We start from the raw sequence: 16,694 nt of genomic DNA, 5'->3' as shown, positions 1-16,694 counted from the left end.
TGAATTTTACAAAAAAAGACATCTGCTTTTACTTCAAGGTACCTTCCACATTGCTTGTCATGTTTATTTTAAGTTCACACGGTAAATCCTTTTTATACAAATACTAAAGATAATTTGATAATAAAGAAATTACTTTATGAACCACCCCTTTTCAAATTCATCCAACAAGAAATAATGGCAAGCAATAAAATACTGATTCCACATTAACCATCTTTTACCGTAAAATTATTACATTTTCGTATGGTTAATAACGATCATTCAAAAACCAATTTTATTCCAATGGAGCAAAATTTATTATTGGTTACTGCATTCGAGCATCTATCTAAGAAAATTAATATCCTTTCGTGTTTAATATTAAGCAGTCATCAGATCATTGAAACGATATGGCGTATGAAGGGACCCATCCTTACTTGTTTGCGAATTTAAAAACATGCTTTGAGGAAAATATTCGAAATCGGATTACCAATCATAAATCCGATAAAGGATCTTAGTAAAGAAATAATTGAATTATTTCATAAATTTCGTTATAAAATATACGGAAATTTTAATGAACCAAACGTTAGTCGTTAAGGAAATCCAATTAAAATTGCGAAGTATTCCGTAATCACTCTTGTTCTAAGCTGCGTTTTAATTCTGAATTCCGGAAGAGCCATTTGTAAATTAATTTCGGCTTGTTAGCAAATACTTTGGAGTAAATAAGTCGCAGAACAGAACACAGGCATTATGAAATAAATTTTGACGTTTGTCTGATGATAATGATATGAAGAAATAGTGAAACCTGTTATCATTGTTCATAATTAAGAAAATTACTAATGTGATCTTAGTGCTTTGTCTACCCTACCCAATTTCACCATTGATTAAGAAACTAAGATGCAATTGGACGAATACAGCAATATGTGATGCCATAAGGAGTATTAGTACTAGGCGCATATTATAACATCAAATCTAGTGAAAAGCCTTTCACTATTTAAATTTCCACAGCCATAGCAATTTACAAAATAATTTACAAAATTACAAATACAGTCACCTGCAGAGAAATCTGACTTGTCTGCAAAGTTTGTATGCAGGGGTCAGTTATCTCTGTTGGTTTTGAAAGATGTAAATTAAACACTTCTAAAATTCTATGTTGTGGTCTTGTAACTTGTAATATTGCAACTTTCCGCTTGGGAAACGCCCTCTGTTAGCGATATTTGTTGCTCGCTCGGCGGGCGGTAATTGATACATTATATCACAGAGAGCCTTGTTAATTATTTACATCATGTTATAATAGTAACTGTTATTAGGTAATCAAAATGTTTGCCTCAATATCAAGTTCACTTTTTCATGGTGTCGAACATTTTATGTGGAGTGCAGAGGGCCTACCGCGAACCACGTTCGACGTGTTGCCTCCCTGTCACACTTAGCTACGAATTTACAAGTGCAATAGAGAGGCAACACGTCGAACGTGGTTCGCGGTAGGCCCTCTGGTGTCAAAGTAGTAAGTAGTTTCGATTTTCCATTCATCAGGGTAGACATATCCTTTCATACTCCTACTCCTGAGGAAATTATATTTAGTGCTTTCTACTGGTACTGGCCAGTTGTTTTACGAAAATGTACATTCCTTGAATGTATTGCCATTGACAATGACATAATATTTGTGTTTAGAATGACCTTACTCCTACGCCACTTTCACCCATGGGTGTCACGATGTTTCGGTCGTTCTATGAAACTATATTTGCTGCGAAATTAAGTGGCCAGACAGCTCGTAAATCATCGGAACCATGTTATCTTTTTCGAACTTGCACGGCCTCATGGTGCGGGGCTCGCAATAGTAGTGCAGGTAGCATAAAAGGTACGGTACCTGACTTTTATTGCCTACCTAATGTATTAATATGTTCTTCACGACTCTACATATGGCTCTACGATAGCTAAATACTTACTCGGCGTTGGTCTCCGGAGTGGGGAGGTCTCCGATGGTGGTGAGTGTGAGGGTGGACCAGTAGAGGGATCCCAGGTACTTGCGAGTGAGCGTGGCGTAATCTCCAGGCCGGTGGGGGTAGGCCCAATCACCCTAAGGAAGATATATTGGAATAAGTTACTAATTAGTAAAACGAGTTTAAATAAAATACGAACTAGATGCTGTAGTACTTGACGCAGCTGTGATCATTTCCCGGCGGGAATAAGAAGTGATCAGCGTCGAATTAAAATTATTGTACAACAATTTACTCCTATAATATTTTTAGATCTTTCGGTATTGCTACAAACGCCATGATCATGGAGTACCTAAATAACAACTCCTGTAAATAGCACATTGTCTTAAATCTAAAGTTATTGCATAGGTACATTAGATACCTGAGCATTGGACAACAGAGTACCGTGCTAAGTATAAAATTGAGGAAAATCGCATATGTGTAAGTAGTTACCTATAAAAATATATTTGGGTTTTATTACCAAGTATTCCGCTGGTTTTCATTACCTAATTATGAGTAAGTACCCATGCGACATAATTGAATATTACTGAGAAAAAGCCGAGGAAAATGATAAGAAAACATATACTCAATTATTCTGTATGCCTTTACTTTCCCAAAAAACATTTTCTCATTAAAAACAATCTTATCTTGCTTACTAAGAACTTCACCTTTTTAATAATTTCTAACGTAGGTACATTAGAAGTAGAAATTAACATTTTGTCGGTATTATGGCATATTTTTATTAAGTATAGGTTTTCTTTTCATCCGAACTAAAACTCAAAAAATTCTCAAATACTAATTCTTAAATAAATTATGTATAATAGACAAATACTAAAAACCTAAAATTTTTTAGAGATGTAAAAGTCTCTAATTGTCAGAGCTAAAAAGTTAAACAAAAATCTAATACATATATATATATTTAAACGGAAAATTGCTCGTTGAGATTCAAGATGGCGAAGACGTCTCGAGAATATTTTTTTGGGTTTTGCTTATTAATGTTTTTTAAAGTGTAATAATGATAGCTTATTATGCAGTGAACTAACATGGAAGTGTGCAGCTAATGAAAAAGTAATCTTGAAATGTTTTAATCAACACCCGGCAATCCATCGTGGCTTTTAGTAAAGTCCAGCTATCTCTTTACTAAAATCAACTACCGAACAACGTCATGCTCTACGAGCACACTTTCAAAGTTGCTACTGAACAACGAACTTGACATTGGCAAAATCATCATAGATTTTATGAAGGCCATATTTTAAAAGAAGAAGAAACGGAAAATTGAATCCTTAATAACCCGTAAATTCCCTAACAGAAAGAAGTCTCGATAGTTCAATAAATTGTCACGTAACGCAGATACGTTGGAGCCTAAGAATCATATAGTCGATTGAATACGACACGTGTTACAAATTACTTATCATATAAGTTACGAGGGTAACTCCTGACATCTACGATATGCTTCCACTATACAATACGAAGTAGATAGTCGGTATAGTTTCCGAGATAACTCGTGAGCCCCGTGTAATCTGTCAGGAAAGAAATTAATCATAAGTTTGTGTGAATTGCGTGTCTAAAGGAGGGTTGTATGATATATTAGTCTCTGTAAGTTACTTGTTTGTATATGTATACTATTTTATTTTATTAAAGAGACATATCAGAAACGAGTAAATACTGATCGTAATTTAGTCTTTGTTTATCAACTCGGCATGATTACTAATATTGACATAGACAACATAAGTAGCTTTGCGTAAACAAAATTATTATAACCACTCACATGATTCCGATTTTAACGAAAGGTGCCCTGAATTGCTCTGCCATTTCGCAGATACGACGGCACAGTGTCGTGATATCTTCAAAAATCGATAACTTTGCTTCTGCTTAAGCATTTGGAATAATTCTTTCGGTTTTATAATGGTAAAGAAACAAAGAAATTTATTTTCTTACTTTAGCTATTTGCTGTTATAATAAAAATAATTATTAAAAATTCACGAAGTTTACCCAAAGGAATAATTTCCGAGTTATAGTAGAAAACTATTTTTAATAAAAAATCTAAATCGATAACATATCTTTTTTTTGTATTCAATTTAAAGAAGGCTTAATAAGCTTTTAATTGATACTAAATACCTTGAGAGCTCACCTATAAAATTGCAGAGTAAAACTGATTCAAATTCTGATAAGGAACTTTCGAATTGCTCCACCTGGCGTGTAACTATGTGCTATGTTCGTGATTTTTTTGTGGCTAATTTAGACACTGAAGTACAAAAATATAGTAAAAAACCGTTTAAGACACTAATTACCTTGAAATAAAATACATAATTTATGTAATTATCACAATGATAGTGGCTTTATAACTTAAAATAACAAAAGAGTATTTACATACCTACTAAACTTTGGTGTTTTTAAAACGGCCGATCACCAACAACCGAACTAACTTATAACTACACTAACACGTATAATATATACACCATAACATACACTTTACAACAAATTAAGCATAATAAGCAAATAGTAACTATTAACACATGAAATTATACTGATTACAAACGTAAATAAACAAACAAACTGACCTGCGCCATGTCAAAAACAAAGATGGCTACCTATTTAGGTCGGAGACACAACAGTCGCGCGGTGCAGATGTTCAACAGAAATAGGAACTTTTAACACATTCACTGCCAGACGAGAAACGGCAAGCTACCCCAGGATCCGGGCAATATAGCAAAGAAATATTAGTAAATAGAAATTATAAGTAAGTAGTAACAAACACCCCAAAACGCGTATGCAACGTCTAGTGTACCACATGCCTTACGATGTACAGAAATGATTTAAGCAACCACAGTTGCTGTGTTTTTACTTACAATTTTCCGTCACATGGTTTGTTCGCTAATCCTGGATAATACACAGTGATTTAATGCATTTTATTGTTTATTAATGTAATTTAATAATCGAACTATTTAATGACTATAGGTTGCTCAAGATATATTTGGTAATCATAGAAATCTAGGGCATTAAAATAGGAAACTCGCCAAAAATCTACAGAGTTATTGGTTTGAAGTGAGATTTTATGGTCATCAATATTAAGTTGGTCTAAAATATAGTTTTAATCTAATAGACCAATAAACGCGGAGTAATTTAATATATAATACTAACAGAAATATGTAAATTTGAATACTTACGGCATTTTAAAACACGCAGCAACTTTTAACACACGCACTTTTCCGAACAACTTGCAAAGTGACATAGATAAAAAATACTGTGGTTATGTCTATGTGGTTGAAACATTTTTTAAATATTGTCACGTTGGTATTCTGTGTTTTAATAATTGTTTACACCATATCTGTGCAGCCCTTCACAGATAAGAAATAAAAAACCGCATACACTCCGTTCGCAACTCGAGTTGCGACGATCATTTTAGAGGTGCGAAATGTTGAAACCTTAGTTGCTGGAATCATGTGAGTGGATAATTATGGTAACAAAATTAAGTCAAGCACAATCCCCTTGATACAGATTCTTTTTTATCATTTCCATAGATTTTATCCAGGTTATCAAAATAAGTATACCGGTAAAAAACCCGGACAAGTGCGAGTCTGACTGGCCCATAGAGGGTTCCGTACAAACTTAACTTATTTATTTGGTGTTTAACAATTTTATAGTTTAGAGATGTTTCCCTATATAGGTAGTTGTTAGCTTTGTAGCTGGCCCGCAACGGCTTATCCTTTTTCTTTTGGTAAGTAAAACCGCGCGTGCCACTACCTGCAAAAAAGGGTCGTATAATTCAAATTGGCACCTGAGCGCGGGCTAGTCCAACGCTCAAAAAACCAGTGTAGGTGCGCTCTCCGATAACGCGCCTTTGTTCCGCATATCGAGGATACATTTTAGACTGGTTCGGTAGCGTTCAACTCGCCGGCACTCCGTAACCGTATAGGGACCATACAAGAATACGCAAATTATTTTTCCATTTGTTAATTTTGAATCTTATTTCAGTTACCCTAGGAGTTCTAATTAAATAACCGCTTAAAGTTTTTTTCAGGTAAGACCCGGCCCTTTTTTTTTCACCTAAGTGGCACGCGCGGTTTTACTCGTAGTTAACAATATACAAACGATAAGCCGTTGGGGGCCAGCTACAAAGCTAACAACTATACTTGTAGTGTAAGACGAAGTACCCTATAAATTTTGAGAGTGTGGAAATATATATATATACGTTTTTTCCGGCATAATCGATCGTATTTTTTTTTACGTAAAATTAGAATTTTTGATTTTTTTTACAGCTTCAAGGGCCCGTAGACCTCAGTATATTGTTTTAATTTCAACTCGATGCCACGTGTTCCCGAGATAACGGGTCTTGACAGACAGATAGACGGACGGACAACAAAGTGATCATATAAGGTTCCGTTTCTTCCTTTTGAAGTACGGAACCCTAATAAGTATAAGCATTGTCATGCCATATTAATAATGTTAAATAACAAAACTTCCGTGAGACAGATATCCGCCATCCGTCAACGCAAGCTCCTGACGATACTCCTCGGTACGGAGTGAAACATGTCCAGCGTTTTCGACTTAAAATACGTGACCCGTTTTAACATATGTAATACTTAGTAGTAGTTTGAGTGATTTTTTTCATGCCATTTACCTTAATTAAAACGTGTAAAATGTCAATATAAAAACAGCAACACGATGACGCGCAGATTTGTCAAATCTAAACCGTTGATAACATGACATCACCAAAGAGATTTGAAAGAGAGGTGTATTGTCAAAGAAAACTTTGTAGCGACATAAATTTTGCTGCCAACTTTCGACAGATAATTAAATCTTTAAAAAACGCCATTTGACTTTGATCCTTATTATTTCACTGATATGTGTTCAATTTGTTAAATATCAAAAAGTGGCGCCATCTAATAAATCAAAGGCCAAAGGTATAGGATTATCGTTTCGAGCGATGGCGCCATTACCTTTAGGTAGTGCCCGGTAAGATGGCGCCACTTTTTATATTTAACAAATTGAACTATCAGTGAAAAAATAAGGTTCAAAGTCAAATGGCGTTCTAAAAGTTTTAATTATGTGTCGAAAGATGGCAGTAAAACGTCGGTACAAAGTTTTCTTTGACAATACACCTCTCTTTCAAATACTATTTGACATTACGAAACAAGACATGTGTCGTCGTGAATCACACGATCTATAGCGCCCTCTTAATTTTACAGAGCCTCTTCTCAGCTCCTATGAACCGCCCTGTTGTTAAATAAAATCCGTTTTAAAACTCCGTCATAAAAGCTCATCATTAAACGCGGGTTAACTACTTGACTGTGAGCGTCTATTATATTCCTGATTACCCACGACTATCAAATGAAAGGCCCTGGAAGCCGATTCTGTTTTCACAATTTGATGCGGTTTTGTTACTAATGCGGTGGTATAAAGACCACGGCATTAGTAATCAAGCGTGCAGACTGCCTGACGTTAAGTGTGAAAAGGCCAAAACCGCCAAAGGGGAAAACCGCTTCTTCATATAAACGTAGTCCCCATTTTCCTCTCTGTATATTAATATTATGGAAAATATTTTTCCATACTTTTAATTTGACGTACATTAGCTGTACCCCTTTGTTTGACTTTGTCGATTTTTTGATTATTATAAGAATCCGACAACAAATTCCATACAATTATTTAGTTTTAAATAAATAAAAATTGAAATAAAATATCTAATGTATTTGGTTGATATACTTACATCAATCTGGGTCAAAAGATTTTCATAAAAGATAATATCCAGAAAGGAAAATGAGGACTACGTTTGAATGGAAAGGAGATTTCGCGCGGCTTCGTCCACTTTCGTCTCAAGCAGTCAACGCAACCCAAGGGCGTTTGCAACTCTAGTGGTGCTATAAGTACACGCGCGTTACCGATTCTACACTGGCTGTGTTCTTCTATTAACGTAAAACGAAGGTTAGTTTGCTCCACAGGGCGTACCGCGACCCACGTTCAACGTGTTGCCTCTCTGTCGCACATGTAAATTCGTGCGTAAGTGTGACAGGGAGGCAAAACGTCAAACGTAGTTCGCGGTAGGCCCTCAGATTCGTGCGAGATGATATTTCGCTGTGCCCTACCTCTCTGTTACTTGGACGTAGTTTAAGGAGATACCCAGGTTCATTAGAGACATACCCAGATCCATTTTGACACGACCTTGAGTCATCATAAGGCAGCAAGCAGCAACTAGCGCAAGCGGCTCACACTGATTGGTAATCATGAACCAATCAGAAGCCTTATAAGGCATCTCGCTCGCACTTATAGGCGTGCGTGAGATAGCCGTAGACATGATTCAGGGTCGTATCAAATATCAAAATAAGAAACCATATCAAAATGTTAAGTCCGAATCGGCTTCTTAGAGATAGCATTTAACTACCAGTATTTAAATGCTAAGCTTTCGTTTCAAATGCATTTAGACTGGAATTAATTACAGTTCTATTCAAATGCTTCGTTTTAATTTGTTAAGTTTTCAGTTGAAAATTTGACAACTGCTCAAATTGGCAAGAAAAGAGACAGAATCAATTAAAATAGAAACGTTGCTCAAGTTGTGTGCGTAATTTAAACACATTTCTTGGTATATTCTTTACTTGTAAGTAGTTTATATTAAACGCACATACAAGTTGTGTGCTATAATACATTTTGCAATTTTATCCGATAAGTATGCCAGATATATTTTAAACTCCATCATATAACTTCAAGCGAAAGTTGTTTAATCAAGTTTAAAATCGCTGAAATTACTGAAGACAGGCCTCAAAATTGCTATTCTTATTTTTTAACAACCGTACTATGATTGAAACTACTCGTAGCGCCATGAATTTTCGAAATCTCTACTCACTGCACCTTAACTTTTCTAATTAAGATAAGAGAGAGGCACGCGTGGATGCACTTTTAAATTAAGCGGTTGTTTTGTCACGGCAGCATACTTAGTGCTTAAAAACAAAAAAAGTGCTTCAACTACACGGGTTCTCAACGTCTTACTGGGCCTGATACAATAGAAGGTACTTATTACTGCAATGTTCTGCCGCCAGAGTGCAGCACTCACACATATTGTATAGGTACCATAGAGTACCAATAACCAGTTTTTTGAGTAGTTTTCATTATGACATTGATGCATCAAGGCGATCCAATCACGCAGAGGGGTAGGTATTGGACGCGAGTTGCTATCCTTGAACGTTCATAAATCGGGTTGGTCCTGGACTGTCTAGAACACAAAATAACTAGTGTAATATTTTGCCTATATTTCATTTTTAGTCTATATCGCAAACACAAAATGACTACAATTATTTAGACCTTTATTTATCTACGTATCGTCGATTTACCTTTACGTTAGCGATGTCGACTGAGCCCCGCGTTCTGTGCGGTTTGGCCTTCGGCCATTAAAAGATAACTAACTAACCTATCCTACCCATAAGTGGTCATTTTGTGTTCTAGACCGTTTGCAATGTAGACTAAAGGGATATAGGCAAAATATTACACTAGTAATTTTGCGTTCTAGACGGTCCGAGACCAAAGCCATAAATGGAGCGGACCAGATGGCATACCAGCATTGTGCCCAAGCTGAATCTAATAATTAATTGTTTGTTATATTTATAATGAATACCCGGATAAGAACGGACTATTTTTCGGCGATTAAGAAGAAAACAAGCTTTTACTATTAATTGACTTAATAAAATAGTTTAGGAGTAATCTACACTCAAAGTTAAATTCGGTACATTTTTTTTTCATGACACCAGACCGAAAAACCTTCTTGGACTAATTCGAATTCTAAAGCAAGGAGAATAAGTTGCATACGTTGAAACAAACCGGTCGTTTCCACTAAAATTAAACTTTTTAAATATACGTCAAACGACTGAGACGACTGAGCGGTTACTACAATATGGCAAGAGGGGATGAAATGGCGTTACACATTGTCTAGTAATGTAATATAACTGCTATTTTGATAGCAATTGCAATCAAACGATCTGGACCTTCATCTGATCTTATCCGGATATACCTTAGAGAAAGTACGTTATAAAACGACAAATTAACATTTCTAATTAAGATAAGCCAGTGGAGGCACGTGTGACTGCACTATTAAATTGAGCGGTCGTTTTGTCACGTCAACGCAAGGCGTCCCACGTTGTCTGTTCTCAATACAAAATTAAATACTCAAGCCATAGCCATTTTGGTGGTTACACTACTTTGTATGTGTGCGTAAAAATGTGCAATGTTAAGGGATGTGGGCTCGTCGATTTTAATCAGGTTATATATCGATAAGCGCTACACAGCTTAACGGAATAGTGATTAATTAAAGTAAAAAATTAAAGCTTCGATATCTTCTCTAAAAATTAACATCATAGATATGCTAATGGATAATAAATAACAGTTTTGAATGATTCACGGTTAGTTTCAAAATTGTTATAAATATGTTATAATATTATAATAAAATAACTTAATTCTTGCGGAAATCATGTTTTAGTAGTTTTATTTATGTATTGTACCTAATCGCACTTGTCCGATTTTTTCATATGCACTTTGTTTCGTTTGAGCTAACGACTAAAAATATTTCCATTTCTTAAATTATTTAAAGTAAAACACATTTTAAGTAATTTTCAATAAATTAATCCATTTTAAGTCACATTACTTCAACTGTCATCTAATTTGCTATACTTATGTAATAAATAATCCTTTAGTATTAAAAAGTAAATAATAAAATGAATCGACAAGGGTTTCCAACAAAAATAGCTTTTCCTCGTTCGTATCGCTTTCCGCAGCCCCAAACTTAACCACGTCGAGCATTACTCACAGCCGATTACCATCAATATTGGAATCCGAATTTAGATCGGGAGTCAATTTAAACACTCGTTTACGCTGAGTTAAAAGCAAATAATTAAAACATATATTTATACACCTCGAACGAGAAAACTTTTCTAAAAAAAAATCAGTCTTGCTTGTCACGTAAATTGTCTCTGAAAAAATGTCGGTCAGTTTGAGGAGTACAGTTCAATTTATTGCTTCTGTTACAGGGCCCACCCGGTATATGAATAGATACGACATAATGTACACAATCTCGATAAAACGAAAAGATGATATAATAGAGAGCTTTTCAGTCGAGTACCGTGTTTAGGCAATGAAGCTTGCTAAGTTGCCTAACTAAGGTACGAGATTGAAAAGCTTGATTATATTACTATTGTATACAATAGATTTTTCTACGAGTCATCTAAAATAATACTTTATTACTATAAAACCTAATTAACTAAAGAAAACTGCTAAGTATCTCAGTACATAAATGCGTGACTTCCGCCCCGTGCCCTGCGACCCCCGCCCGTTTAGTCTTTTCTATGAGAGCGCGGCAGCACGTGATTGTTAATTTTTTTTTACATAGTTGACTACAGTGTATCGCAATGAACCTTATAGTTGAGTTGGGAGCACATACATGGAAAGTACGCAATTATAGTTTGGTATACGAAATCTTAATTCAACCAGTAGTCAACGAGTAGAATTTTTTTTTCAATGTAAGCTTTTATCGCCGACTGTTTTTTTTTTAATTACTTGATGATTTCATAACTGCCTTCGTGTACCATAACTGGAATCAGAGAAAAGTTTACATTTATATTATGTATGTAGGCCTTGCTGAAAAGTCGCGAGTTCGAACTTCGTTCGCGCCGGTGCATTTTTTATTCAATTTGAAAAACCGTATACGTGTGCGCTTAGCCTAAAATAAAAGCCCTTTTTAAATTATATACTTTAAAGTACGTCCAGCAATTGCCTTCTGTGAATAAAGATCGACTTTTCAAATTGTTTTCATCATTTACAAAATAAACAACCTGAAATAGGTACTATGTTCCATTATCGAATATGGCTTCATCTTATGTACATCAAGACTATCAATCTTGCGGGCAAATGGGCAAGGCTCCAATCATCGCCACACAAGCGTCTACCTTCAATCATGTATACCCATAGTTTGCTGGTCGTAAACGATGGGAACACTATTAGATAAGTTATATTGTTTCACGGAGGTCATGAAATCATGTTACACCACATTAAGATAAGAAATATAAGGGACCTGCGCTAAAATAGGCCCATCGCTAGGTTTTTTTTTTATGTTTAATATGAATTTGCAGTTTTGTCTATGGTACTAGCAAACAGAGCTTTTGAACGTAGGCAAACTTAAGAACGGGGCCTTCTTTGGCGCAGGTATCTAAGTACCTTACGAGATTAAGGCATTTGGCCGTTGTATTTGAGCAAATATGGCTGCGTTAGTATCATTTGCGATGTTAAAGTAAGAGATGAATTACTTACTAATATTTGGACAAAGCAAGCGAGCGCTGCACCTCATGTGAGTAATATCAATAAGGCCGCGGATTGGCCGTAAGTGGCGCGCGGCGCGGCGAGCGCCAAATCAAAGACATTCACATACATAGCGCTCGACCAAATGTATGAACGTCCTTGAATTGCCGCTCGCCGCGCTGCGAGCCGCCTGCGTCCAGTCTGCGGCCTTACAGATTCGGTTGAACTTGAGTTGCAGCTCAACGACCGATAAAAATATTAAGCCCACAGGTTCGGTTATATACGATACGAGACGGGATGTCAGATAAAATTTATGTTTCTGTGCGGCATGGCAGTTTATGTTGCCCCCAGAGGACATGCTGGACATATCACAAACTGCAGTGTATTGCGATTCTGTAAACAGCCAGTGAATGTGGCAAAGTCCATATTACATGCATATAATACCTTCTCTTTTTAACCGTAGGATATATTTAAACGTTATGTTTTTGTTTAAAATTCTAAAAAATATTATTAATTGTCCTAATCTACTAAGATTAGTTACTTTCAGTAGTCCGCATCACCCCTTACGCCCTCGATCGCTGTTTCATATTAGTTTTTCTGTCAAAAACTATTCCAGGCATACCTTTTTCAGACGAGTTCCTAGTTACTATAATCAAAATCTTTTCGAAGTAGATTATTTTCAAAATTCGTTGGCTAGTCTAAAATATAGTTAAACGTAAGTTGTTTTAATATATAAGTACAGATATCAGTTTTATTTCTCTATCGGATTCAAAAATTTGCATTAGCTTTATAACTATATTTATTTCAGTTAACATAATTTATAATTTATGAACCTCCAGGTCTTTTTGTTGTATTTTCCTTTTGTTGTGGTACATTGTTTGTATTGCATTGTTGATATGTTTATACGACTGTTTGGTTTCTAAATAAATTAAAAATAATAATAATAATAATAAGGTAAATGCATGAAAGGCTGAAATGAGTTTTAATAAAGGCCTTCAACCGTCAAGAGCACACCGCTTTTTTTTAACGTGCCGTCGACGCGTCTTTTTTGAATTTAGTTTGCGTATCGCGTGTGTAACTATCGACACCGACACAAACGCGCGTTGCCGGCGCGTTAAAAACTGTTTGCCTCTGTTTCGAGCAATAATATTTATTTTGTCAGAAACAGGGACTAGTTTCATTAATCGAGACTGGTAGCTGAGTGGTAAAGCAGTAGCTTTAAAGACTCAACCCCTTCAAGCCATTAGAATACAGAATCAAGGATTTTAACATATTTGAAATATGACAACCTATAATTAAAAGTTTAATCTAGTCAGCTTGAGATGATATAATGAGAATTAACTACTAACTTCTATTTTGGTCCAGTGATCCAAAACGAATCTTGGCCTCCGAAACGAGAGCGTGCTACGTGCCCCGATCCTGTGTAACTTCTTGCCAGTTACTGACGTGATCCACACAGAATACAGCGTGCTCAGTGTTCCCAGCGATACCTGGGCCGACCCAACGGATGGCGACCAGTCGGTTGTCCCAAGAACGCTCTCTTGACAGCCCGATCTTCTCCCATTCCCAGTAGATGACCGAACCAGCGAAGGCTGTGGGCTTTCGCTTCGCCGATGATATTGGGAATGCGAATAACTTAATCCTACACCAAAAAAGGTGACGCAAGAGAAAACTCTGTCGCCAAAATGATTTTAGATTTTTATTATTTTATGTATGTTAATTTGTAACGTATGTATCTATGGGCCTTAGAGTCTTGAAAATAAATGATATTTAATTTAATTTAAATTTGATAGATTTATTTTTTCAGAACAAAAATATATTTTTCGCTGTAACTTACTCTTCTATTTCTACCACTATCTATACATAGATACCACACAATCATTAGAATAAAAACTACATAGTAGTCTTATCACTACCGCACAAACCAAACATAGCTATCATTACAATTCCCAAAAGGCCCTAGGAAATTCTCATCCTCAAGTGTCACCTAATAGGTTACATATCACGTGACACGTAAGTACACGTTCTAAATTTGACAGAGTTACGAACAAATATTAGTTTACCACACGTTAGTACGCGAGGTTTGATCGTGCGATTACAAGGAAACAGGGCGAAATGGGACGGGAAATGCGAAGATTATCTCACGTAGCCGAAATTCACTGGCACTCGGCTTTATCAGATCGGACTCGGATTTGATCAGAAAAGAAATTTGCGTCAATCTCCAATTTATAGTGATTTTTGAGCACACTAAATAAAAAAAAGCATCCAAACGTGAATACTGGCGTCACAAAGTTGGTCATAATCGGCGGTCGACGTATGCGAGCAAAATTGGCGATTTGATCAGACAATTTAATCAGATTAACGAAAAAATGTTAACGTCTGGACTGTACTGTCCTTTAGCCGAAATTCACTAGCATATAATCCAATTTCTAAAGGTCGTTCATTATTATCATGATCATGTTACAGTGGTAGTATATTGTTAGAAATAATATAACTCTTACCATAGAATAAATAGGTATAAACCACGTTAGAATTTTTATCATAGAGTAAGTAATTATTTTATTCTTTTTGGAGTCGGTTTTCCTTTTTTATTTTTAAAGGTTAATTTTTACTCAAGATTCGGGTTCGAATCCCGGTAAGGGCATATATTTGTGTGATGAACACAGATATTTTTTCCTGTTAATGGGTGTTTTCTATGTATATATAGGTAAGTATGTAATTATTTATCTATATACGTATGTATATCGTCGCCTAGTACCCATAGTACAAGATTTGCTTAGTTTGGGGCAAGGTCGATTTGTGTAAGATTGTCCCCAAAATATTTATTTATTTATTTGGATACACGTTTATTATTCCTCTCCCTTTAAATATACATATTTATTATTTCCTTTATTTATTCATCTTCATATTTATTATTATTATAAAATAAGACCTTAACACATTATTGTTGGACTCCGATTACTTAACGCTCACAAATTCCTATAAAAAGGACGCTTACAACAACAATTTGTCGATGCCAAGCCAGTGCAGAGTTGGGTTAGATGGACCTTATTTCAATATAAGTAGTACAAAAGTGGTGGTAGTGGATATGTACGTCTGACTTTCAATCCGGAGGTTGCGGGTTTAAATCCTGATGCGTACCAAAGAATTCTTCTGAACTTAGGCACGGAATAATATTTGATTATTTACCACTAGCGTTTCGGTGAGAGAAAACACCGCGAGTAATCCTGTAAACATCCGGAAGGCCTTAAGTTGCCAATGCATATAAAATAACACAACATATTTGAAACGCAATAAATAGCCTCAATAGAGTGTACCATTTTGTACCATTTCGCCTTCAAACTCTAGGTCCAGGTGTCCCCAGGTCCCAGAATTCGCGAACGTCTGGTTGACGTAACTGGTCTTCGAAATAAATACACAATACTACGAGGAAATGCCGCCAGCATCCTTGATACAATGCCTCAAGGGCCTATTTTAGATTTAAGCTAGTTATTAATTTAGTTTAGTATTTGTAGTTACTATTAAACCTCTGTATAGGTATATCTATTAAATACAAAATTATACCTATGCTTTGTTTTCGTAAATTATTAAAGGTATTTTTTCATGATAATTATTTTTAATTGACAACAGAATAAAGGTGAATGGCATTAAAAATAATCCTCGGTTTAATTTTATTGTCATTCATTAATTATCAAAACGAAATATGATATTCTCATTACCGTAATGCTCCTACTTTATTACCTAGCGGAAATGAGTTCAAAAAGACAAAACATTTCCCAGTGCATGAGCTAAATAAATGTTTGTTTTTAGTGAAGCAGTAATATCACGATATCATGTAATATTTGTTTGGGACAAGGTTTCATCAAATTATATTACTTCGGCTCCCGAAATTTGGCTTGTGGGTCTCTCCTCATAAAATATTGATGTCAATTGACTTCGATCGCATTTGACACTTACTTTTGCTCTTACCTGTATATGGCGCCTTAAGTAGATCAAACGAAGACCAGTGATATACGTATGTATATCGTCGCATAGTACCCATAGTACAAGATTTGCTTAGTTTGGGGCAAGGTCGATTTGTGTAAGATTGTCCCCAAAATATTTATGTATTTATTTGGACTAGACTTTAAGAGCAAAATTTTGGCATTCATGTATGTTCATCGAAAATTACTTAATGGTTTCGGTTAAATACTTCTTTTGTAACATGATTATTTCAAAAGAATACGATACGTCGAATATCTCCTTCTTTACCTAGCCCTTTCTCATTTTTTTGGGGTTGGCCAATTTGATGTATATTAACCATAACTATTCCCTATATTTCCCTATTAATCATAACTATAAAGGGGAATAGTTATGGTTACATAACTATTCCCCTTTGTTTGATTTTCATTCGCTTTTCAAATTATTATAAGAGTTTAAAAAATTTGTATGGAATTTGTTTTTTGATCCAACTTTTATTCTATTCTATTGGTT

The 16,694-nt window shown here is 35.4% G+C and overlaps 1 protein-coding gene across 6 annotated transcripts in view; it reads right to left on the bottom strand.

The window, feature by feature from the left end:
- The window catches only part of LOC133529010 (uncharacterized), a 621,251-nt gene that overhangs the window by 26,111 nt on the left and 578,446 nt on the right, over positions 1-16,694 (bottom strand). For all 6 annotated transcript variants that reach the window (XM_061866585.1, XM_061866588.1, XM_061866586.1 and 3 more), the window contains exon 10: positions 1,920-2,050. In XM_061866585.1, coding sequence (XP_061722569.1) covers positions 1,920-2,050 — 131 coding nt within the window. The remainder of the gene's footprint in view (positions 1-1,919; positions 2,051-16,694) is intronic.

Source organism: Cydia pomonella, chromosome 20 (genome assembly GCF_033807575.1).
Source record: "Cydia pomonella isolate Wapato2018A chromosome 20, ilCydPomo1, whole genome shotgun sequence".
NCBI lineage: Eukaryota > Metazoa > Arthropoda > Insecta > Lepidoptera > Tortricidae > Cydia > Cydia pomonella.
Note: the sequence above shows the minus strand (reverse complement) of the source record. Positions and strands in the feature narration are given on the sequence as shown.